Source organism: Salmo salar, chromosome ssa17, assembly GCF_905237065.1.
Source record: "Salmo salar chromosome ssa17, Ssal_v3.1, whole genome shotgun sequence".
NCBI classification, from domain to species: Eukaryota; Metazoa; Chordata; class Actinopteri; order Salmoniformes; family Salmonidae; genus Salmo; species Salmo salar.
The window spans coordinates 4,833,454-4,856,751 of NC_059458.1; the positions used below are offsets into that span (position 1 = coordinate 4,833,454).

Genomic DNA, 23,298 nt, shown 5'->3' on the forward strand with positions numbered 1-23,298 from the left:
TCAAGGCAAAACTGCTCCAGCTCCTTCAAGTTGGATGGGTTCCGCTGGTGACCTCAATTGGATTGAGGTCTGCACTTTGACTAGGCCATTCCAATACATTTAAATGTTTCCCCTTAAACCACTCGAGTGTTGCTTTAGCAGTATGCTTAGGGTCATTGTCCTGCTGGAATGTGAACCTCCGTCCCAGTCTCAAATCTCTGGAAGACAAACAGGTTTCCATCAAGAATTTCCCTGTATTTAGCGCCATCCATCATTACTTCAGTTCTGACCAGTTTCCCAGTCCCTGCCGATGAAAAACATCCCCACAGCATGATGCTGCCACCACCATGCTTCACTGTGGGGATTGTGTTCTCGGGGTGATGAAAGGTGTTGGGTTTGCGCCAGACATAGCGTTTTCCTTGATGGTCAAAAAGCTCAATTTTAGTCTCATCTGACCAGAGTACCTTCTTCCATATGTTTGGGGAGTCTCCAACATGCCTTTTGGCGAACACCAAAAGTGTTTGCAAATTTTTTCTTTAAGCAATGGCTTTTTCTGGCCACTCTTCCATAAAGCCCAGCTCTGTGGAGTGTACGGCTTAAAGTGGTCCTATGGACAGATACTCCAATCTCCGCTGTGGAGCTTTGCAGCTCCTTCAGGGTTATCTTTGGTCTCTTTGTTGCCTTTCTGATTAATTCCCTCCTTGCCTGGTCCGTGAGTTTTGGTGGGCGGCGCTCTCTTGGCAGGTTTGTTGTGGTGCCATATTCTTTCCATTTTTTAATAATGGATTTAATGGTGCTCCGTGGGATGTTCAAAGTTTCTGATATTTTTTTATAACCCAACCCTTTTATAACCCAACCCTGTTTGGAGAGCTCCTTGGTCTTCATGGTGCCGCTTGCTTGGTGGTGCCCCTTGCTTAGAGGTGTTGCAGACTCTGGGGCCTTTCAGAACAGGTGTATATATACTGAGATCATGTGACACTTAAGTCCACCTGTGTGCAATCTATTTAACTAATTATGTGACATCTGAAGGTAATTTGTTGCACCAGATCTTATTTAGGGGCTTCGGAGCAAAGGGGGTGAATACAAATGCACGCACGCACCAGTTTTCCTTTTTTATTTTTTATTTTAACAAATACTTTTTTCCGCTTCACCAATTTGGCCTATGTTGTGTATGTCCATTACATGAAATAAAAATAAAAATCAATTTAAATTACAGGTTTTAATACAACAAAATAGGAAAAATGACAAGGGGGATGAATACTTCTGCAAGGCACTGTACATGGCCGTGAAAAGATATTTGCCCCCTTTCAGATGTTCTCTATTTTTGCATATTTTTTATACTGAATGTTATCAGATCTTCAATCAAAACCTGATATTAGATAAAGAGAACCTAAATTTACAAATAACCAAAAAAGTATACTTATTTTATTTATTTAATTAACAAAGTTATGCAACACCCAATTCCCCTGTGTGAAAAAGTAATTGTCCCCTTACACTCAATTTGTATTTGTATTTATTATGGATTCCCATTAGCTGCTACTCTTCCTGGGTTAAGGCAGAATTAAGGCAGTTACACAATTTAAAAAATATTACAATACATTCATTTCAGCATTCACAACACACTAAGTGTGTGCCCTCAGGCCCATACTCCACTACCACATATCTACAACACAAAATCCATGTGTACGTGTGTGTATAGTGCATATGTTATCGTGTGTCTATGCATGTGTCTGTGCCTATGTTTGTGTTACTTCACAGTCCCCACTGTTCCATAAGGTGTATTTTTACCTGCTTTTAAATCTGATTCTACTGCTTGCATCAGTTACCTGATGTGGAATAGAGTTCCATGTTGTCATGGCTCTATGTAGTACTGTGTGCCTCCCATAGTCTGTTCTGGACTTGGGGACTGTGAAGAGACCTCTGGTGACATGTCTTGTGGGGTATGCATGGGTGTCCGAGCAGTGTGCTAGTATTTTAAACAGCTCGGTACCTTCAACTTGTCAACACCTCTTACGAAAACAAGTAATGATGATGTCAATATCTCTTCCACTTTGAGCCATGAGAGATTGATATGCATGTCATTAATGTTAGCTCTCCGTGTACATCCAAGGGCCAGCTACCTTGTTCTGAACCAACTGCAATTTTCACAAGTCCCTCTTTGTGGCACCTGAACACACTACTGAACAGTAGTCCAGGTGTGACAAAACCAGGGCCTGTAGGACCTGCCTTGTTGATAGTGTTATGAAGAATGCAGAGGAGCACTTTATTATGGACAGACTTCTCCCCATCTTAGCTACTGTTGTATCAATATGTTTTGACCATGACAGTTTCAATCGAGGGTAACTCCAAGCAGTTTAGTCACCTCAACTTGCTCAATTTCCACATTATTCATTATGAGATGTAGTTGAGGTTTAGGGTTTAGTGAATGATTTTTCCCAAATACAATGCTTTTAGTTTTGGAAATATTTAGGACTAACTTATTCCTTGCTACCCATTCCGAAACTAACTGCAGCTCTTTGTTAAGTGGTGCAGTCATTGCAGTCGCAGTAGTATTTGACGTGAATAGTGTTGAGTCATCCGCATACACAGACACACTGGCCTTACTCAAGCCAGTGGCATGTCGTTAGTAAAGATTGAAAAAAGCAAGGGGCCTAAACAGCTATTCTGGGGAATTCCTGATTCTACCTGGATTATGTTTGAGAGGCTTCCATTAAAGAACACCCTCTGTGTTCTGTTAGACAAGTAACTATTTATCCACATTATAGCAGGGGGTGTAAAGCCATAACACATACGTTTTTCCAGCAGTAGACTATGATTGATAATGTCAAAAGCTGCACTGAAGTCTAACAAGACAGCCCCCACAATCGTTATTTAATCAATTTCTCTCAGCCAATCATCAGTAATTTGTGTAAGTGCTGTGCTTGTTGAGTGTCCTTCTCTATATGCGTGCTGAAAGTTTGTTGTCAATTTGTTTACTGTAAAATAGCATTGTATCTGGTCAAACACCATTTTTTCCAGAAGTTTACTAAGGGTTGGTAACAGGCTGATTGGTTGGCTATTTGAGCCAGTAAAGGGGGCTTTACTATTCTTGGGTAGCAGAATGACTTTAGCTTCCCTCCAGGCCTGAGGGCACACACTTTCTTGTAGGCTTAAATTGAAGATGTGGCAGATAGGAGTGCCAATATCGTCCACTATTATCCTCATTAATTTTCCATCCAGACTGTCAGACCCCGGTGGCTTGTCATTGTTGATAGACAACAATCATTTTTTCACCTCTTCCACACTGACTTTACGGAATTCAAAAGTACAATTCTTGTCTTTCATAATTTGGTCAGATATACTTGGATGTGTAGTGTCAGCGTTTGTTGCTGGCATGTCATCCCTAAGTTTGTTTATCTTGCCAATGAAAAAGTAATTAAAGTAGTTAGCAATATTAGTGGGTTTTGTGATTAATGAGCCATCTGATTTAATGAATGGAGTCGAGTTGGCTTTTTCCCCAAAATGTCATTTATGGTGCTCCAAAGCTTTTTACTATCATTCTTTATATACTTTATCTTTGTTTCATAGTATTGTTTCTTTTTAAATGATTTAGCTTAGTCATATGATTTCTTAATGTGCAGTATGTTTGCCAATCAGTTGGGCTACTAGACTTATTTGCCATACCTTTTGCCTCATCCCTCTCAACCATACCATTTTTCAATCCAAGGGGATTTAACAGTTTTTACAGTCATTTTCTTAATGGGTGTGAGCTTATTAGTAACTGGAATCAGCAATTTTATAAATTTGTCAAGTGCAACCGTCTGGTTGCTCCTCATTACACACCACAGACCAGCAAATATTCTTTATATCATCAACATATGAGTCACTACAAAACGTATTGTATGACCTCTTGTACACTATATTAGGCCCAGCCTTTGGAACTTTGGTTTTCCTAGATATGGCTACTATATTGTGATCACTACATCCTATGGATTTGGATACTGCTTTAAAGCAAATTTCTGCAGCATTATTAATGATTTGATCAATACATGTTGATGATTTCGTTCCTGTGCTATTTGTAAATACCCTGGTAGGTTGACTGACAACCTGAACCAGGTTGCAGGCACTGGTTACAGTTAGTGCCACCTTTAGCTGCAATGACTGCAACCAAATGCTTCCTGTAGTTGTTGATCAGTCTCTCACATCACTGTGGAGGAATTTTGGCCCCCCTCTTGCATACAGAACTGTCTTAACTCAGCGACACTTGTGGGTTTTCAAGCATGAAGTGCTTGTTTCAAGTACTGCCACCACACCTCAATTGGGATTAGGTCTAGACTTTGAATTCAAATGAGTTGCTTTTTAACCATTTTCATGTAGACTTGAATCTGTGTTTGGATCATAGTCTTGCTGCCTGACCCAGCTGTGCTTCAGCTTCAGCTCACAGACGGATAGCCTGACATTCTCCTGTAGAATTATCTGATACAGAGCAGAATTCATGGTTCCTTCTATTAAGGCAAGTCATCCAGGTCCTGAGGCAGCAAAGCATCCCCAAACCATCACACTACCACCACCATGCTTGACCGTTGGTATGAATTGGTATAAGGTTCTTAAAGTGGAATGCAGTGTGTGGTTTTCGCCAGACATAATGGGATCCATCTAGTCCAAAAGGTTGACTCAAGTTTGCCAAAAAGCACCTTGAAGCACCTTGAGTCAACAAGACTCTTGAAAGAATGTTCTATGAACAGATCAGTCAAAAGTATACATTTTTGGATGACAAGGATCCCATTATGCCTGGGGGGGGGGGGGGGGATCACTTCATACACACCAATGTGTTCTACTCATCTAAAGTATGCTATTGTATTGTAAATCAAAACTGGTTCTTAAATGACTTGCCTCTTTCCCAAATGGTAAAATTCATAAATTACCTCAGCTTGGCATCAATCTCTTTCTCCTCCTCATCTAGCTCGGCCTGTTTCCTGCGGAGCTTGGATGACTCTCTCTCCACTAGATCCAGCTCCTTGTCAATGTCCTGCAGGATCTTGGCCCGGGCCATGGTGGTGTGACGGCCAAGCCGGCGGCGGGCTGAGTTGGTGCTGTAACCCGACGGGCCGGTCAGAGGGTCATCTTCAGGGGGTGGGTTGGGAAGGGTCCTCTTCACCTTCTTTCCAGTGCCTGAAGAAGAGCCATGGCCCTAGGACAGACAGAGGAAAAATCAATAAGACAATAGATAAGATAAGAGTACTTTAAGATGCAGTCCGGGATCTTAAGCAAAAAAAAAGTGTAACATATCAAATGAATTTCATTAAATGTTTTAAATATAATAATCATGTTAATTGCAGGACGTAATATATCATACGAAATGGATGACAGAACACATTTGGATGACGTAGTACAGAAAAATCGGGGACCCGTTTTGGCTTGTGAGCAACACTTTCAAAACTACTGATTGAAATTATACAAAAGTTCTGGAGCATCACTTTAATACTATTGCAAGGTTTTTACTTTCAACAAACATTTCAACAGCATGCAATCAATGTGTTTTACTATGCCTTTAACATGGTCATATTTAACACTATTTTATATTCCCAGTATTCTTACTGCAATGACTTACAGAGTAGCTGTCTGAGTAGTGGTAGCCTATCCTGTCCTCGGTGGTATGGCTGAGAGATTTTGGGTCAGACATAGACTTCTGTCCAGGCTTCAGCATCCTAGGGCTGGAGGAAAACTTGGTCGGGTCAGTGGTCAGCATCTTTTGCCCTCCCTCCATGGCCTTACTGGAGGAGAGGGTGGACGCAGGGGAGTAGAGCACCTTGGGGGACTTGGGGATGATGTCTGTCTGGCGCCTCCGGTCTGAGTCTGTCTGGCAGCTGAGACTGCCTCCTCTCTGAGAGTTCTCTGGGGCTGAGATGTGTTTGATGATCTCCACCTTAGTGTCCATCTGGATGCTGGGGCGTTTGATGCTCCCGGAGTGGTCGGTCTGGACAGAGATCTCTGCAACAGTCTGGATGGCAATGCTGGAGACCTTAGAGCTACCGTGTTTCCCGTCACCGCTGTGCTTACTGGAGCGGGAGCGCCTCCGCGACCTGGCTGGCATGTCCCAGTCAACCTCCTGGTCCTCCTCATCATCAGTCTGAACACTGCTGTCTACACCCCTCCTGTTGTTCCTCTTTCTCCTCCCTACATACATCCTGTCTACTGAGTCCTCATCATCTGTCTGGACCCCACTGTCCACTATCCTCTTCCCTACCACTCCTGTACCATACCCCTGGTCACCAGGCTGGTTAGACCCTGCTGGTTGTTTCCTACTGAGCTGCAGCTGGTCCTGACCTCCACTCTCTCTCTGACCCTCGCTGGTTACATACTGCCCACCCTCTAGCTGGGTAACAGTGGATGAGGTGGTGGACTCATCCCTAACAGGCCAGTATTGGCCGTTATCCCCAACCCCTGTATACTGCTTCTCTAGCAGGTTGTCTGACCCTGTAGTACTGTAGTGCTCATCTAGCTGGTGCTGGAGCTGCACCTGGAGTTGTTGGATCTGCTCTAACTGTTGCCTCTGCTGGTTGTAGGTCTCTTGCTGGGCTACAAGTTGTGCCTGGTGCTCCTCTTCCTGTTGCATTAACAGCTGCTGTTTCAGAGCCTGTAGAATAGATTAGATTAACAATATTGTCGATCACTTTATAGTAACTGATTACAAACATATTAAAAACAGTGAGCATGAACAGTGACCACGACACCCCGCACCATACATTAACACAGGAGACATATACTGTACACACACATTCATACCTGTAGCTCTTCCAGCTCCCTCTGCACCATGATCTGCTCCTGTTCACGGTAGCGCTGGATCTCCTGCCTCTCCCACTCCAGCTCCTCAGCCAGACACAGCTGCTTCAGCTTCTCCAGCTCCAGGAACTCCCTCTCCATCTGGTACTGGGTGATCTTGCTGTCATCCAGACCGGGGAACATGGGCGATGAAGCCAGGGCGTCCAGAGAGGCTGCGATGGCCTCCAGTGTCTGGTCAGAGTACAGGTCAGGGAAGCCAGTCATGATGTCAGCCAGAGCACTGGGCAGCAGGTCCTTGGGCAGGCTAGTGTCCAAGCTGATAATCTGTTGGCCAGGGTCGCTGGTGGGAATAAAGCCATAGGGGTGTGGAGCTGGTGCTGGCTGCTCCTGGAGGGTTGTGGTAGGAGGTAGGGTGGTGCTGAAGATGGAACCTGGCTGAGTGGTGATCGCGTATGTAGAAGGAACAGGGGCTGCTATGGAGGAGTATACCATTCCGTCTGAGGATCTAAAGACACTATAAGCAGGGACTTGGGAATATGGAGCAGTGGATATCCCCGTATACGCCCCAGCAGCTTTACTGGTGTAGTCTAGAGCTTCACCTGTTATGATGGGTCCAGAAATGTAGGTTTAAGTCAATGATTACAACATCATAACTTTCTGTACAAAATGAGGCCATGCCGATTTGATTTGGGGAGATCATAACACTAAGCATGCAAGTATATTCAGTCTGTCCAGCTAGCATGATGCAAAGCCAAAATATTGTGGGAGAACACGCAGGCATACGCATGCATCTGTGTAAAAGAAAGAAAAGACAAAAGAAACAGGACATTAATTAAAATCAAGATAGTTTCACAAATCATGCAAAAGTACTGTAAATGCACATTTTAATCACACTAGAAAATTAACATAATGATAACTGATGTAAAACAATGCCCAGAGAAATAGGTTACCATTCAGAAATAAATTTCAAGCAGGTAAAAAGTTGAAAAGAATCCAAAACCTAGCAAACATGCTATATTTCTACCATACCAACCTGCGGACATATTAGCAGATGTCAGGTCTATTGCACTGTCCGAGGCTCCGTTATAGTTATATCTGGTGTTTCCATCATAGAGGAACAGTCCTGCATCAGCCAGGTTGGTCTCAGACATGGCCTTGCCGTTCAGGCCCTTGATGCCATAAACCCCAGCATGATCATACTGGTAGTGGTCGTCTCTGTAGCCGAAGCGGTTGTCAGGCTGGGTATTAACCGGCGGCTGGGTCCTACAGCTCCCTGTGAAGGGTAGCTTGTAGATGACATCACAGCACACATTCCTGCCAGCTGTCAGATCTATGGGTGTCCCATCATCCTCTATGACTGTGGTCACCACACCAGGGCTCTTGCCAGACAGAGCCACCATGGCCCTGAGGGGTCTAGAGGTGGACAGATCCACAGCCCCTGCTGGCTCTGAGAGCATGTCCCCCACGTTGGTGATAGCGGGGGCCATGGTCACTGGAAGTCTGCTATTTACCATGGAGGCTCCATAAGACAGGTTGATTGGTGTCTCTGTGTCTGTGGCTAACACTGTGTTGATGATAGGCGGAGAGTCCACCCGCCTGTACACTATCTGTGCCAGAGGCTGGAATGGTTTGTATGTGGTGAGAGGGAGAGGCATGGAGGCAACATAACGCTGCAGATCTAAAGGTATTTCTGCTGGCTCGCTGATGTAGGACTCAATGGTGTCTGAACAGGTGACGATAGTGATGCTATCAGTGACAACAGACAGCGTAGTGGAAGGGATGATCTCAGCACTCAAGTTCACTATCTCTGGCTGCACTGCTGTATGTCGGCCACTAGAGTCGCTACAGATGTAATGGCGACTTGATTCCTGAGACGTCAAGTCCATCCCTGAATCGGTCATCTTCACGCCAACCTTAATGGTGCGGAGGTCAATGGCATCACCGGAGTAGATCTTCCCGTTCTGTTTGGGAGAGTGCTGGACTTTAACCAAGTCTGGCTGGATGGTGATGGCCACTCCATTGGATGCAGGTACCTGGGGCAGCCTCTCATGGACCAAAGACACAGTGGTTCTCTGAACCTCGGTGGTGACCACCTGAGTGACCAGGCTGGGCAGGCTCTCCGGGGGCTGGGCTGAGGTGGAGATAGATGAGGAGTACATGTGGCTCAGGCTGTTCACCACCTTCTCAGGCCCATAGATCTCCTGGCTCTCAATTGACTCATGGTGGAATTTCCTGGTGATGGTGACTGGAGCCACCGGGACGGTCTCGGGAACCTCCTGGATAGATGGAACTGACATTCTCCTGGTGTAGGCTTCAGTTGTAATGAATTCCAGGGGGGTCTCATGCGCTGATGAATAAGTCAGCACTTCTGGTACTGCCTGTGGTGGTTGCACTGCTGAGGGGATGGATCCTCTCCTGTATGGGACTTGGGCAGCATATGCCTCTACGTTTGGCTCTGCAGGCATTGTGATAACCTGGGCCATACTAAGGGGTTGCTGCATGGTTATAGACGCTCTTCTTGTAGTGGAAATAGCCTCAGTTGTAACCACCTGGATGGGTGTTTCATATTCTGATGGGTAAGCCGTTACTTCAGCAACTGTGTATGGTTGTTGTGCTACAGAGTATATGGATGTCCTTCTAGTGGTAGTGGCCTCAGTTGTTCTAACTTCCGTAGGCATTTCATACTCTGAAGGCAAAGTCATCACTTCGGCCAATGCTTGTGGTTGCGGTGCAGCTGATGGTATTGATGGTATCTCCTGCTGTAAAGGCATTGCTGCTGCCTCTGCCATGGTTTGTGGCTGCTGCATTGATGATGGTTTTGATGCGAGGCTATAGATGGCCTCAGTTGAAACCACTTCTATCAGTGATGGTGACTGATGCATGGTTGAGAGTGTAGCTTCTACATGGACTTGGCTGGCGATTGCTTCGGTAGGTATATCCGGCTGTAAGGGCATTACCTCAGCCATGGTTTGTGGTTGCTGCATTTCTGATGGTATTGATGTTCTTCTAGAGATGGCCTCAGTTGAAACCACCTCTATCAGTGATGGTGACTGGTGGATGGTTGAGGGTGAAGCTTCTATATGGACTTGGCTGGTGATAGCTTCGATATGTATCTCCTGCTGTAAGGGCATTGTTGCTACCTCTGCCATGGGTTTTGGCTGCTGCATTGTTGATGGTATTGTCACTCTTCTAGAGATGGCCTCAGTTGAAACCACTTCTATCAGTGATGGTGACTGATGCATGGTTGAGAGTGTAGCTTCTACATGGACTTGGCTGGCGATTGCTTCGGTAGGTATATCCTGCTGTAAGGGCATTACCTCAGCCATGGTTTGTGGTTGCTGCATTTCTGATGGTATTGATGTTCTTCTAGAGATGGCCTCAGTTGAAACCACTTCTATCAGTGATGGTGACTGATGCATGGTTGAGGGTGTATCTTCTATATGGACTTGGCTGGCAATAGCTTCAGTAGGTATCTCCTGCAGTAAGGGCATTGCTGCTATCTCTGCCATGGTTTGTGGTTGCTCCATTGTTGATGGTATTGTCACTCTTCTAGAGATGGCCTCAGTTGAAACCACTTCTGTCAGTGATGGTGACTGATGCATGGTTGAGGGTGTAGCTTCTACATGGACTTGGCTGGCGATTGCTTCGGTAGGTATCTCCTGCTGCAATGGCATTACCTCAGCCATGGTTTGTGGTTGCCGCATTTCTGATGGTATTGATGTTCTTCTAGAGATAGCCTCAGTTGAAACCACTTCTGTCAGTGATGCTGACTGATGGATGGTTGGGGGCATAGCTTCTAAGGGCATTGCTAATAACTCTCCCATGGTTTGTGGTTGTTGCATTTCTGATGGTATTGATGCTCTTCCAGGCATGGCCTCAGTTGAAACTACATCTGCAGGTATGACCTGCTCTGCTGGTAATTCCATTACTTCAGTCACATATTGTGGCTGCTGAGGTACATCAGGTATTGATGCCCTTCTACCAAAAGCTTGAGCTGCAGACACTTCTACAGGGACCTGTGGCTCTGATGGCATTGTCGTAACTTCAGACACGTTCTGTTGTGGCTGGGATGTTGGAGGTATATACGGTTTCTTTATTGGAGCTCTGACACTGTGTACCTGAATAGGCATCTCCGACCCTGCTGAAATGGTCACCACCTCAGCCACACCGTGTGGAGGCTGCATAGCTGATGGCATGGAAGGCCGCCTTGCTGTTGCAGTGACTCCCTCTAGGGGTGCTGCTACTTCGACTGGTACTATTGCTGCTGTTGGTGGTGGCAGCTGCCTCAATGAGGGAACTGACGCTCTCCTGACAGTGGCCTGGGCTGAGAAGGCCGTAATGGGTGACTGTTGTTCTGAAGGTGTAGTCCTATCCCTTGGGCATGTCTGCATAGTGGAGGGGATGGATCCTCTCCTGATGGGGGGCTTGGACAGTGATGCCCTCTGTGGGTGTGCCAGGCTCTGAGGGAAGCGTTATCACCACATACGTTTCCAGACAATTGGCATACCTCGGAGACAGAGGGGACCTGGGCGAGGCAGCACTCATCTTGGGCTCCACTGGGGTGGTCAGACTCAGATACAGGGCATTGGGAGGTTCTCTGGTCCTGGGCAGTGTTGTGGCTGTGAATGGCTGTGCTATGCTGGCGTTTGGTACCACTTCTCTGGTCCTGGGAAGTGTGTGGCTAGCGGTGGGAACCACTGGAGGTTTGATGCTTTCCCCTGGACGGTGGCTGAACACCAGCCCTGCAGGGATGGACACCGGCTTGGGAGGGACTGGAGGGGGTGCAGATGTCTTGTGTACTGGACTGGGGCCTGTGGTTGTTACAGTTGCCTGTGCCATTGTCACAGCAGTTGAGACTGGTACTGTGGTTGGGACTGAAGGTGGGGTGGAAACAGAAGGCTTTTTGGGATAAACCGATGGCTTGGGTAAGGTGGCAGGAGGTGGTGGAGGAGTGGGAGGAGGAGGAGGTGGTGGTGTATCTGCCACAGGTATACATGTGTCTGAGCTAGGTATAGCAGGAACAGAGGGAGCAGTAGGGAAAGGAGCAACACTCACAACCACAGGCCCTGCTGCCATCAGACTACTGCCTTTATCAACAGTAGAAGTGGTAGTTATTGCCACTGAGTATGCCACAAGGTCTTGGGTAGACTGGCTGAGCACCGACATGTTCTCCACATTAGGAACTATGATGACCACATGCCCCTGTCTGGTTGGGGTCATCATGACCTGAGGGTCAGCACCACCCTTTGGCCTGACCTGCTCCACCTGCGGCTGTATATCCACCACCACAGACTGTATGGGCTGGCTAGGCAGACCTGCTCCAATGGCTATAGCGGTGGTCATGGTCGGGGGAGACATGTTGGACAGCCCTGATTGAGGTAGGCTCTGCTGAGGTCTGGGGCAGGGAGACTGACATAGAGCGAGGTGGAGGAGGAGGTGGGGCTTTTTGGTGGAGGCTTGTCTCTGGATTCGGGGTGTCCGTGCAGCTGGGACTACTACTGGGGTTGGAGCAGCAGCCGGGACAGGGACTGAATGCACCACTGTAGCCTGGGTAGGAGCTGGGGCTGACACAGGTAGTGGGGCTTGGGGTGAAACTGGAGAGGTGATGGTAACCAGGTCTGGCATTTGGACTACAACTGGAGCTGGGGCAGGAGTTGGAGCAGAGACTGGAGTTGGCACAGCACTGGGAGCAGCTGGGACTGGAGATTGTGCTTGAGAATGTACTGGGCTTGGTATTGGAGCTTGTGCTCTGACCTGCACAGAAGGTAGAACCTGAGCAGCCATCTGGGATGGAGATCTAACCAGGTCTGGCATTTGGACTGCAGATGGATCAGGTATCTGTACCACCACTGAGGCAGGTGCTGAGACAGGAGTTGAGGCAGGGGCTGGGGCTTGGGCTGGAGAAGCTGTAGCATCGGCTGTAGTTGTAGCTGGTGTTGGTGCTTGGGTTGGATCTGTCACCACATCTTGTATTGTGACCAAAACTGTGGTTGGAGAAACAGCCATAATGGGAGCGATAGAAGGAGGGGAGATATCAATAGGCGGCTGAGCTGCAAAGGGAACTGCTGCTTTGGCCAGGTCTGGTGTCGGAGTAGACACTGCAGTAGAGTCGGAAGAGAAAGGACTTCGAGCTTGGAAAGAGGAGGAGGACGTAGCGTTGGAGGCTAGACTTGAGTCTGGAGTCGATGGTGAGGTGGGAGGTGATACTGGAGAGACCTGTGAAGGTGTGGTGGTCGTACTGGGGGCTAGAACTGTCTCAGGGGCAAAGACAGGAGCTGGAGTAGCTTTAGCTGGGGAAACCTCACACACCACAGTGATGGGGTCAATGTCAGCTACCTCTGTTGTTGGTGCATGCTCTGAAACTGAAGTGGACTCTTGCTCTTTTTAGTCTCAGACTCATAACTAGGGGTAATATCAGAGGACACTCCCACTCCATACTCCTCTACTATACTATCGTCCGTCTCATCCTCTCCAGAGGAACACTGGGTGATCTTCAAGTCCGGTATAGGGAAAAGAGCCCTCCTCACAGTCATATCCTGAGGAACTGTTGGCTTGGCAACGTCTACCTCAGGCCGTTTAGGAGGTTCAGAGGGCCGTGGTGGAGCAGGACGTTTCTTCCTCTTAACGTAGGTAGAACCAGCATCTAACATAGGCTTCTCTCCCTCGGCCTCACCAACACTGCAGCTCTCAGCTGCAGCAGAGGATGGTGCAGTAACGTGTATCTCAGGATTAGGAGTGTTGATAGCTGACTGAACCTTCTGAAACTCCTGCTCTATCAACATCAGTTCCTTCTTCTTCAGCATCATCTCCTCATACACCTCTTCAGGAGACCTCAAACCTTTCTTCCCTGGCTCTTTAGCGGGGTCTTTACTGGGCTGCTCCGGTGGGACTGAAGTATGTTTAGCTTCAGGCTCCTCCACTAGAGATTCGTAGAGGTAGTCCTCTATGGCCATGCCTTCGTAAAGTAGCTCTATCTCAGGGAATGGCTCTGTCTCTCCTTTAGGAGATCTAGCTATCTGAAGCATCTCCTCATATTCATCCTCTGCACTCTTTAGTGGCTTTGCAGTACTGAACTTCTGTCCTTTAGGGACAACTATCCTGGTCTCTGTGTGAAAGGCGTCTGAATCAGACTCCATGCTAGGAAAATAGTCAGAGACTGATGTCCTGTGAAGCGCTTCCATCTCCCTAGCCTGCCTTGCCTCCTCAGTGGGAGAGGCGTCTTCAATGGAAGATAGGTTACAGGGTGAGGTTAGAGGGAGATCCCTTCTCCTCTGAGCTCGGAGATCATCTTTATCCCTTTTGGACTTCTTGGAGATCCTCTTCCCCTGCTGCTGGTCCAAATCCTTCTGTTTCTCCTGCTCCCTGAGGTGATCCTCCTCCTCCCTGAGCTCCTCCTCCTCTGACGAGTCCTCGATGGTGGGGAATGGCTGGCCGGTATGCCTGTGCTTGGCCTTGCGGGGCTGTTTCCCCTCCCCACTCCTCTTGTGGCTGGGGCTGCTGTCGCTGTCCTCCTCCAGAGAAGAGGCTGAGGTGGGGGAGGTTCCAGGGGTGAAGCTGGACACTTGGACGCTGGATGACCCCTCACCTTTGGACCTGTCCTCCAGAGAATCTGTGATGCTCTCCACCTCTAAAACCCCATCGTCCATGCTCTTCGTTCTCTGCGGCGTCATGGGCATGGCTTTCTTATACACAGTGATTTGCTCAGTGAGTTCAGCACTCTCTACAATAGATTTACGCTCAGACCCTGGGAGAGAAGGTATCCTGGCTGGGCTGTCTTCATCATCTATACTGCCTTTTTTTAACAGAGGCTTGTCTTTACATGATGTGTTATCCACCACAGCATCCATGGTCTCCTCCACTCGGCTCTCTTTCTCTTCTTTTTCCTCCTCCTCTGAGAGAGACATCTCCTCCTCTCCCATCATCCCCATGATCTGCCTGCGTATTAACTCCTCCTCATTCACAAATGAGTCTGGGCTGTCTGGAGGGCTGTCTGTAGGGCTGTCATCTTTGTAGTCCTCGCTGCTGGATGAGGCTGCCGTGCTGACCGCTATCGCACTTAACCTCCGTCTCTGGAGCTTGGGCGACGGAGAGGGTTCACTCCCACTGCTCTCCTCCATCGGCACATAACTCAGAAGCCTCTTTGCCCCATTCCCCTCCTCCTTGGCAGGCATGGCTGTGTCAGGGGTTGTGTCCATGATAGGGACATCTCTGACTGTCTGCAACTCATTCAGCTCCCCCTCGGAGGTGTAGGAGCCCTGTGAGATGGGAAATATGTCTGGTCCATCCTGGGACTTGTCACTATAGTCCTCAGGCTTGATGTCAGCCTCAAATGAACTGTCTGGGCTGGATGGTACCTCAGCTACTACCTGGTCTGCTAGGAGGGAGGCTGCAGTTGGCTCTTTCTCCTTCTCCTGAAAATAAAAAAGCATCAGATGAAAATGTGCTTGTCCTATGCATAGATAAATCAAAACATACACTATCGGTCCAAAGTTTTAGAACACCTACTAATTTAAGGGTTTTTCTTTATTTTGACTATTTTCTACATTGTAGAATAATAGTGAAGATATAAAAACCATGAAATAACACATATGGAATCATGTAGTAACTAAATAAGTGTTAAACCAATAAAAATATATTTTAAATTTGAGATTCTTCAAATAGCCACTCTTTGCCTTGATGACAGCTTGCAGTCTTGAAGGAGTTCCCACATGTGCTGAGCACTTGTTGGCTGCTTTTCCTTCACTCTGTGGTCCGACTATTCCCAAAACATCTCAATTTGGAAAAGGTCGATACTGTGGAGGCCAGGTCATCTGATATAGCACTCCATCACTCTCCTTCTTGGTAAAATAGCCCTTACACAGCCTGGAGGTGTGTTTGGTCATTGTCTTGTTGAAAATAAATGATAGTCCTACTAAGTCCAAACCAGATGGGATGGTGTATCGCTGCAGAATGCTGTAGTAGCCATGCTGGTTGGTGTCTTGAATTCTAAATAAATCACAGACACTGTCACCAGCAAAGCACCCCCACATCATAACCCCTCCTCCTCCATGCTTTACGGTGGGAAATCACATGCGGAGATCATCCGTTCACCCACACCATGTTTCACAAAGACACGCCGGTTCGAACCAAAAATCTCCAATTTGGACTCATCAGACCAAAGGACAAATTTCCACTGGTCTAATGTCCACTGCCCATGTTCCAAAGTCTCTTCTCTTTGTCCGTTAGTAGTGTTTTCTGTACAGCAATTCGAACACGAACGCCTGATTCACACAGTCTCCTCTGAACAGTTGATGTTGAGATGTGTCTGTTACCTGAACTTTGTGAAGCATTTATTTGGGCTACAACTTCTGAGGCTGGTAACTCTAATGAACTTATCCTCTGCAGACCCTCTGGGTCTTCCATTCCTGTGGCGGTCATCATGAGAGCCAGTTTCATCATAGCGCGTGATGGTTTTTGCAACTGTACTTGAAGAAACATTTGAAGTTCTTGAAATGTTGTCGCATTGACTGACCTTCATGTCTTAAAGTAACGATGCACTACTGTTTCTCTTTGCTTACTTGAGCTGTTCTTGCCATAATATGGACTTGGTCTTTTTACCAAATAGGGCTATCTTCTGTAATCCCCCCTCCCCCTCCCCCACCTTGTCACAACAACTGATTGGCTCAAACACATTAAGAAGGAAAGAAATTCCACAAATTAACTTTTAAGAAGGCACACCTGTTAATTGAAATGCATTCAAGGTGACTACCTCATGAAGCTGGATGAGAGAATGCCAAGTGTGCAAAGCTGACATCAAGGCAAAGGGTGGCTATTTGAAGAATCTCAGATATAAAATATATTTCTTTAACACTTTTTTTGGTTATTACATGATTCCATGTGTGTTTTTTCATAGTTTTGATGTCTTCACTATTATTCTACAATAGAGAAAATAGTAAAAATAAAGAAAAACCCTTGAATGAGTAGGTGTTCTAAAACTTTTGACCGGTAGTGTATGTCTTATACGGTGCACTCGGAAAGTATTCAAACCTTTGACTTTTTCCACATTTTGTTACGTTACAGCCTTATTCTAAACCTGATTCAATAGTTGTTTCCCCTCATCAATCTACACCCAATACCCCATAATTTCAAAGCAAAAAAAAACATTTTGTCACGTCCTGACCAGTAACGGGGCTGTTTGTTATTGTAGTTTGGTCAGGGCGTGGCAGGGGGTGTTTGTTTAGGGTGTTTCGGGGTTGTTTGTGTTATGTTCTATGTTAGTGAATTTCTATGTTATTTCTAGTTGGTCTATTTCTATGTGGTGTTTATTCGGTTGACCTTCAATTGGAGGCAGCTGCTTCTCGTTGCCTCTGATTGAAGGTCCTATTTATAGGGGTGTTTGTTCAATGGGGGTTTGTCGGTAGTTATTTCCTGGTTTAGTGTTTGTTGCACCTGACGGGACTGTTTGGAGTCGTTTGTTTTTGTATACGTGTTTATTTTGTTTTTCCTTCTTCAAATAAAAAAAGAAGATGAGGATACATTTTCCCGCTGCGTTTTGGTCCACTCCTTACGACAATCGTGACACATTTTATCAACCGAAAAATACCATTTACATAAGTATTCAGACCCTTTACTCAGTACTTTGTTGAAGCACCTTTCGCAGCGATTACAACCTGAAGTATTTTTTGGTATGACCATACAACCTTGGCACACCTGCATTTGGGGAGTTTCTCCCATTCTTCTCTGCAGATCATCTCAAGATCTGCCAGGTTGGCACCGCTGCACAACTATTTTCAGGTCTCTCCAGAGATGTTCGATCGGGTTCAAGTCCAGGCTCTAGCTGGGCTACTCAAGGACATTCAGAGCCTTGTCCGGAAGCCATTCCTGCATTGTCTTGGCTGTGTACTAGGGTCGTTGTCCTGTTGAAAATGTGAACCTTTGCCCCAGTCTGAGGTCCTGAGCGCTCTGGAGCAGGTTTTCATCAAGGAACTCTCTGTACTTTGTGTCGTTCATCTTTCCATCAATCCTGACTAGTCTCCCAGTCCCTGCCGCTGAAAACCTCCCCACAGCATGATGCTGCTACTGCCATCCTTCACCGTAGGGATGGTGCCAGGTTTCCTCCAGACGTTACGTTTGGCATTCAGGCTAAAGAGTTCAATCTTGCCTTTTGGCAAACTCCAAGCAGGCTGTCATGTGCTTTTTACTGAGGAGTGGCTTCCATCTGGCCTCTCTACCATAAAGGCCTGATTGGAGGAGTGCTGCAGAGATAGTTGTCCTTCTGGAAGGTTCTTCCATCTCCACAGAGGAACCCTGTCAGAGTGACCATCGGGTTATTGGTCACCTCCCTTACAAAGGCATTTCTCCCCCGATTGCTCAGTTTGTCTGGGTGGCCAGCCGTAGGAAGAGTCTTGGTGGTTCCAAACTTCTTCCATTTAAGAATGATGGAGGCCACTGTATTCTTGGGAACCATCAATGCAGCAGAAATCTTTTGGTACCCTTCCACAGATCTGTGCCTCGACATAATCCTGTGTCAGAGCTTTATGGACAATTCCTTCAACCTCGTGACTTAGTTTTTGCTCTGACATGCACTGTCAACAAAGGGACCATATATAGACAGGTGTATGCCTCACCAAATGATGTCCAATCAATTGAATTTACCACAGGTGGACTCCAATCAAGTTGTAGAAACACCTCAAGGATGATCAATGGAAACAGGATGCACCTGAGCTCAATTTCGAGTCTCAAGGCAAAGGGTCTGAATAGTTATGTAAATAAGGTATTTCTGTTTTTTTATTTTAATACATTTCTAAACATTCCTAAAAACCTGTTTTTCGCTTTGTCATTATGGGGTATTGTGTGTAGATTGATGAGGAAAACATTGTATTTAATCCATTTTAGAAAAAGGCTGTAACGTAACACAATGTGGGAAAAAAAGTCTGAAACTTTCCGAATGCACTGTACACTTCTATTTCGTTTATGGCTGGAGCAAATTATAGGTGTGTGAACAGTTAACAACTATGGCAGAGATCTATATTTGTATGGGATCACAATCTTGAATAGGAATTATGATAACAACAATAAATTGATTCATATGTTAAACAAAAACGTACCTTCACAGTCTCCTTCTCAGTGAGTATCTGCTGAGGTTCAGGAAGGGCATCATCCACCTTTTCAACCAATGGAGTGGCCACTTCCTTGATAATATCAGTTTGGACTGGTTGTGGATCAACATAAAGCGGTTCCTGTTGTTTTGGTTGCTTCTCAACCTTCTCCTCTGCTGGTTTAGGTAGCTCTGTTGGTTGAGCCTCAGCCTCTGGCTTCTCCTCCACAGTGGCTGGAGTGACTGCAACAGCAGTAGCCACTGGGGTGGACAGAGGAGCAGGAGGAGTCATGGCCTCAGTCACTAGGACAGAGGCAACTGGAGCCACTACTGCTGCAGCATCAGTTTTGGGTGGTTCAGATTTAGGTGGTACAGGTTTAGGCAGCACAGCCTTAGGAAACTCTGCCACAGAAGGCTCCATTTTTGGTGCCTCTGTCTTGCTGATCTCCGCCTTACGGACTTCTGTCTCAGGAGCCTCAGCCTTGGCGACTGTCATGGGAGCTTCAGCCTTGGGGACTTCCATCTTTGGTTCCAGCTCCTTTTGTGCAAGGGCAGGTGTTGGTGTAGGCAGAGTGGGCACTGAGGTGAGAGGCACAGCCTGGGATGGGGGCTGTGTTTTAGGGAAAGGCTGGGGCTCTGTCTTGGTGGTTGCGACTACAGGGAGTGGTGTGGGCTGGGCCTGGGTCTTGATGGGTTGGGGCTGGGCCACCTTTCCCAGGTCTCCCAGTTGTCCAGAGAGAGCCCTCTGGGTCTGGCAGTTCAGACACAGCCATTCCTTCTGTCAACACAGAGAACAACACAGTGGTTAGTGGTCAGTTCAGACACAGTTATTACTTCTGTCATTGAGGGAACAACACACAGGTGGTTAGTGCTTAATACAGACCATGTTGGCTTCATTCCAAGCCAGCACATGGCTCTATTCCAATAGGAGTTCCAAATACAATGGAAGAAAAATCATTCACCCTTCATAATACAGATTTTTCAACTGCATTCATCAGCGATACAAAAGCAGCAAAATGTGTTAATGTTACACAACACTCAGGGGAACTGTGAAGTGTACTGTAGTGGAATGTTATTACCTATCTTAATTTAACTATTGAAACCATGTGTGGATAGCAATGATGGACAATGTACACTGGTACAGTCAGTGCAGTGCATTATGCAGTTACAAACACTAGAAGTCATAGTGAACCCTAACATCACCCTACTGTAGTTTAATGTATTCTACCAGTGTTTAATATATTCTACATCAGGTTCAAATTCCACCACATAAACTAATCTGCTTTTAGAATTCCTAAGCGTCGAGCAAAGAAAACCTCCTGTAACGGCTGTCTTCTGTAGAAATGGACCAAGGCGCAGCGAGACTGTTAATACTCATACTTTAATAGACTCAAGTAAGGCATCCACAGGAAAACAATAACACGACAGCAGCAACAGTTTGCAGGCTAAAAACACAGTGCAAAACAACCACCCACAACCCCAAAGAAAAACACACACACACCTATATAGGACTTCCAATTAAAGGCAACTCAACACACCTGCCTTCAATTGGAAGTCCCAATCAACAATACAAACATACCCAACACAAACATGCCACGTCCTGACCAAAACTAAAACACTAGCTCCATCTGCTGGTCAGGACGTGACAGTACCCCCCCCCTTAAGGTGCAGACCCCGGAATGCACCTACCAACAGAAAAACACCAACAACAAAAAAATCCCCAACAAAACCCATAAACAGTAACCCTAAACAATAAGGGAGGGAAGGGAGGGTGGCTGCCGTCAACGACGGCACTGTGCTACACCCTCCCTCCCCAACCCACCTATCCTGGAGGCGGCTCAGGCTCTGGCCGTTCCAGGCAGTCGGGCCACTCTGGCATCTCGGGACAGTCGGGGCAGTCTGGCAACTCGGGACAGTCGGGGCAGTCTGGCAACTCGGGACAGTCGGGGCAGTCTAGCAACTCGGGACAGTCGGGGCAGTCTGGCAACTCGGGACAGTCGGGGCAGTCTGGCAACTCGGGACAGTCTGGCAACTCGGGATAGTCTGGGCAGTCTGGCCACTGCGGCAGCTCGGGACAGTCTGGCCACTGCGGCAGCTCGGGGCAGTCTGGCCACTGCGGCAGCTCGGGGCAGTCTGGCCACTCTGGCAGTTCAGCGCAGTCTGGCCACTCCGGCAGTTCAGCGCAGTCTGACCTCTCTGGCGACTGTTGACTGGCGGGCAGCTCTGACGACTGTTGACTGGCGGGCAGCTCTGACGACTGTTGACTGGCGGGCAGCTCTGGCGACTGTTGACTGGCGGGCAGCTCTGGCGACTGTTGACTGGCGGGCAGCTCTGGTGATGGTTGACTGGCGGGCAGCTCTGGTGACTGTTGACTGGCGGGCAGCACTGACGACTGTTGACTGGCGGGCAGATCTGACGACTGTTGACTGGCGGGCAGCTCTGACGACTGTTGACTGGCGGGCAGCTCTGACGACTGTTGACTGGCGGGCAGCTCTGGTGACTGTTGACTGGCGGGCAGCTCTGGTGACTGTTGACTGGCGGGCAGCTCTGGTGACTGTTGACTGGCGAGGCTGGGTTCACGCACTTGAAGCCTGGTGCGTGGTGCTGGTACTGGGCGTACCAGATTGAGAACACGCACCTCCATGTTAGTGCGGGAGCTGGCCTGGGGCTCCATTCTTGCCCCGCAAAACTCCCCTTGTGCCCCCCCTAAAAAATTATTGGGGGTGCCTCTCGGTCTCCCTTACCTCGCCAGCCTTCTTCCGCTGCTTGGTCCTGTGTTGGTGGGTGGTTCTGTAATGGCTGTCTTCTGTAGAAATGGACCAAGGCGCAGCGAGACTGTTAATACTCATACTTTAATAGACACAAGTAAGGCATCCACAGGAAAACAATAACACGACAGCAGCAACAGTTTGCAGGCTAAAAACACAGTGCAAAACAACCACCCACAACCCCAAAGAAAACACACACACCTATATAGGACTTCCAATTAAAGGCAACTCAACACACCTGCCTTCAATTGGAAGTCCCAATCAACAATACAAACATACCCAACACAAACATGCCACGTCCTGACCAAAACTAAAACACTAGCTCCATCTGCTGGTCAGGACGTGACACCTCCATAACACCGCTAATCTGAAGCGTATCAAGCGCTTGTCAGGTAGCATATAAAAATAGCTTACCTTTCCAGAAAACAAATCACATCTTATTGCTATTTACATGAAATCTCTCTTCACAGCAGCATGATCTTTTTGCACCATTTATTTTGGGCCGGTTGAGGAAAAAACATTTGCAGTGAACTGGTAGAGCAGACAGGATCACAGCATTGCGACTACTACTGTACCTCTGCAGAGACGGTGTGGGGATGTGATACTCGGCTGTGATGTTCATGACATTTGGGTGATAGTCATTGGTCAGCCAAATGACCGTGGCCACCGTAATAACAGTTCAAATAGTAAAATAAATAAATATATATTTGTTTGTTTGTTTGTTTGAAAAAATGTAGTGGTTATTTGCAGAGACAGGGGCATTGCCTAGGAAGACTTGTTTGCTTGTTCCAGCAAGGCGCAACAAAGTTTCATCACGTTGTAGAGTCCATGTTCCAGCAGAAATGTTCTTAATGTTTTGTATACTGTATATCTTTTTTTAACAGTTATGACGGTTATTTTATTTTCATGACGGTCTTCATCAATATCCGTTGTTTACACAGTTATATGGTAATTGTGCCAGCCCTACATGTGTGTGAGATAAGGGGATATTCCTTACGCATGCACAGATAGCACACTGCACACTGCACACTGCACACACCCAACTTATAGGATACGTAGAAACACATGTTGAAATGTTCACATTAGTGCACATATTCAAAGATGTATAGAGTGTCTTCAGAAAGTCTTCACACCCCTTGACTTGCTCCAAATTGTGTTGTCTTACAGCCTGCATTTAAAATTGATTAAATTGAGATGTTTTGTCAGTGGACTATACACAATACCTCAAAATGTCAAAGTGGAATTATTATTATTTAATTTTTTTACAAATTAATGAAACATTAAAAGCTGAAATAATAAGTATTCAACCTCTTTGTTATGGCCAGCCTAAATAAATTCAGTAGTAAAAATGTGCTTAACAAGTCACATAATAAGTTGCATGGACTCACTCTGCACGCAATAATAGTGTTTAACATGATTTTTTAATGACTACCTCATCTCTGTACCTCACACATACAATTATCTGCAAGGTCCCTCAGTCAAACAGTGAATTTCAAACACAGATTCAACCACAAAGACCAGGGAGGTTTCCAATGCTTTGGAAAGAAGGGCATCTATTAGTAGACAGGTAAAAAAAAGAAGCAGACATTGAATATCCCTTTGAGCATGGTGAAGTTATTAATTACACTTTGGATGGTGTATCAATATAGTCAGTCACTACAAAGATACAGGCATCCTTCCTAACTCAGTTTCCGGAGAGGAACGACACCGCTC

At 46.7% G+C, this 23,298-nt stretch overlaps 1 protein-coding gene across 1 annotated transcript in view; it reads right to left on the reverse strand.

Moving 5' to 3' along the window:
• The window catches only part of LOC106599044 (protein piccolo), a 90,926-nt gene that overhangs the window by 900 nt on the left and 66,728 nt on the right, over positions 1 to 23,298 (reverse strand). The window contains exons 9-17 of the mRNA XM_045700365.1: positions 18,828 to 19,595; positions 13,078 to 15,152; positions 12,912 to 12,992; positions 12,586 to 12,725; positions 11,249 to 12,383; positions 7,775 to 11,199; positions 6,745 to 7,340; positions 5,570 to 6,595; positions 4,884 to 5,149 (exon numbers count right to left, since the gene is read on the reverse strand). Of these exons, the coding sequence (XP_045556321.1) occupies positions 4,884 to 5,149; positions 5,570 to 6,595; positions 6,745 to 7,340; positions 7,775 to 11,199; positions 11,249 to 12,383; positions 12,586 to 12,725; positions 12,912 to 12,992; positions 13,078 to 15,152; positions 18,828 to 19,595 (9,512 nt within the window). The remainder of the gene's footprint in view (positions 1 to 4,883; positions 5,150 to 5,569; positions 6,596 to 6,744; positions 7,341 to 7,774; positions 11,200 to 11,248; positions 12,384 to 12,585; positions 12,726 to 12,911; positions 12,993 to 13,077; positions 15,153 to 18,827; positions 19,596 to 23,298) is intronic.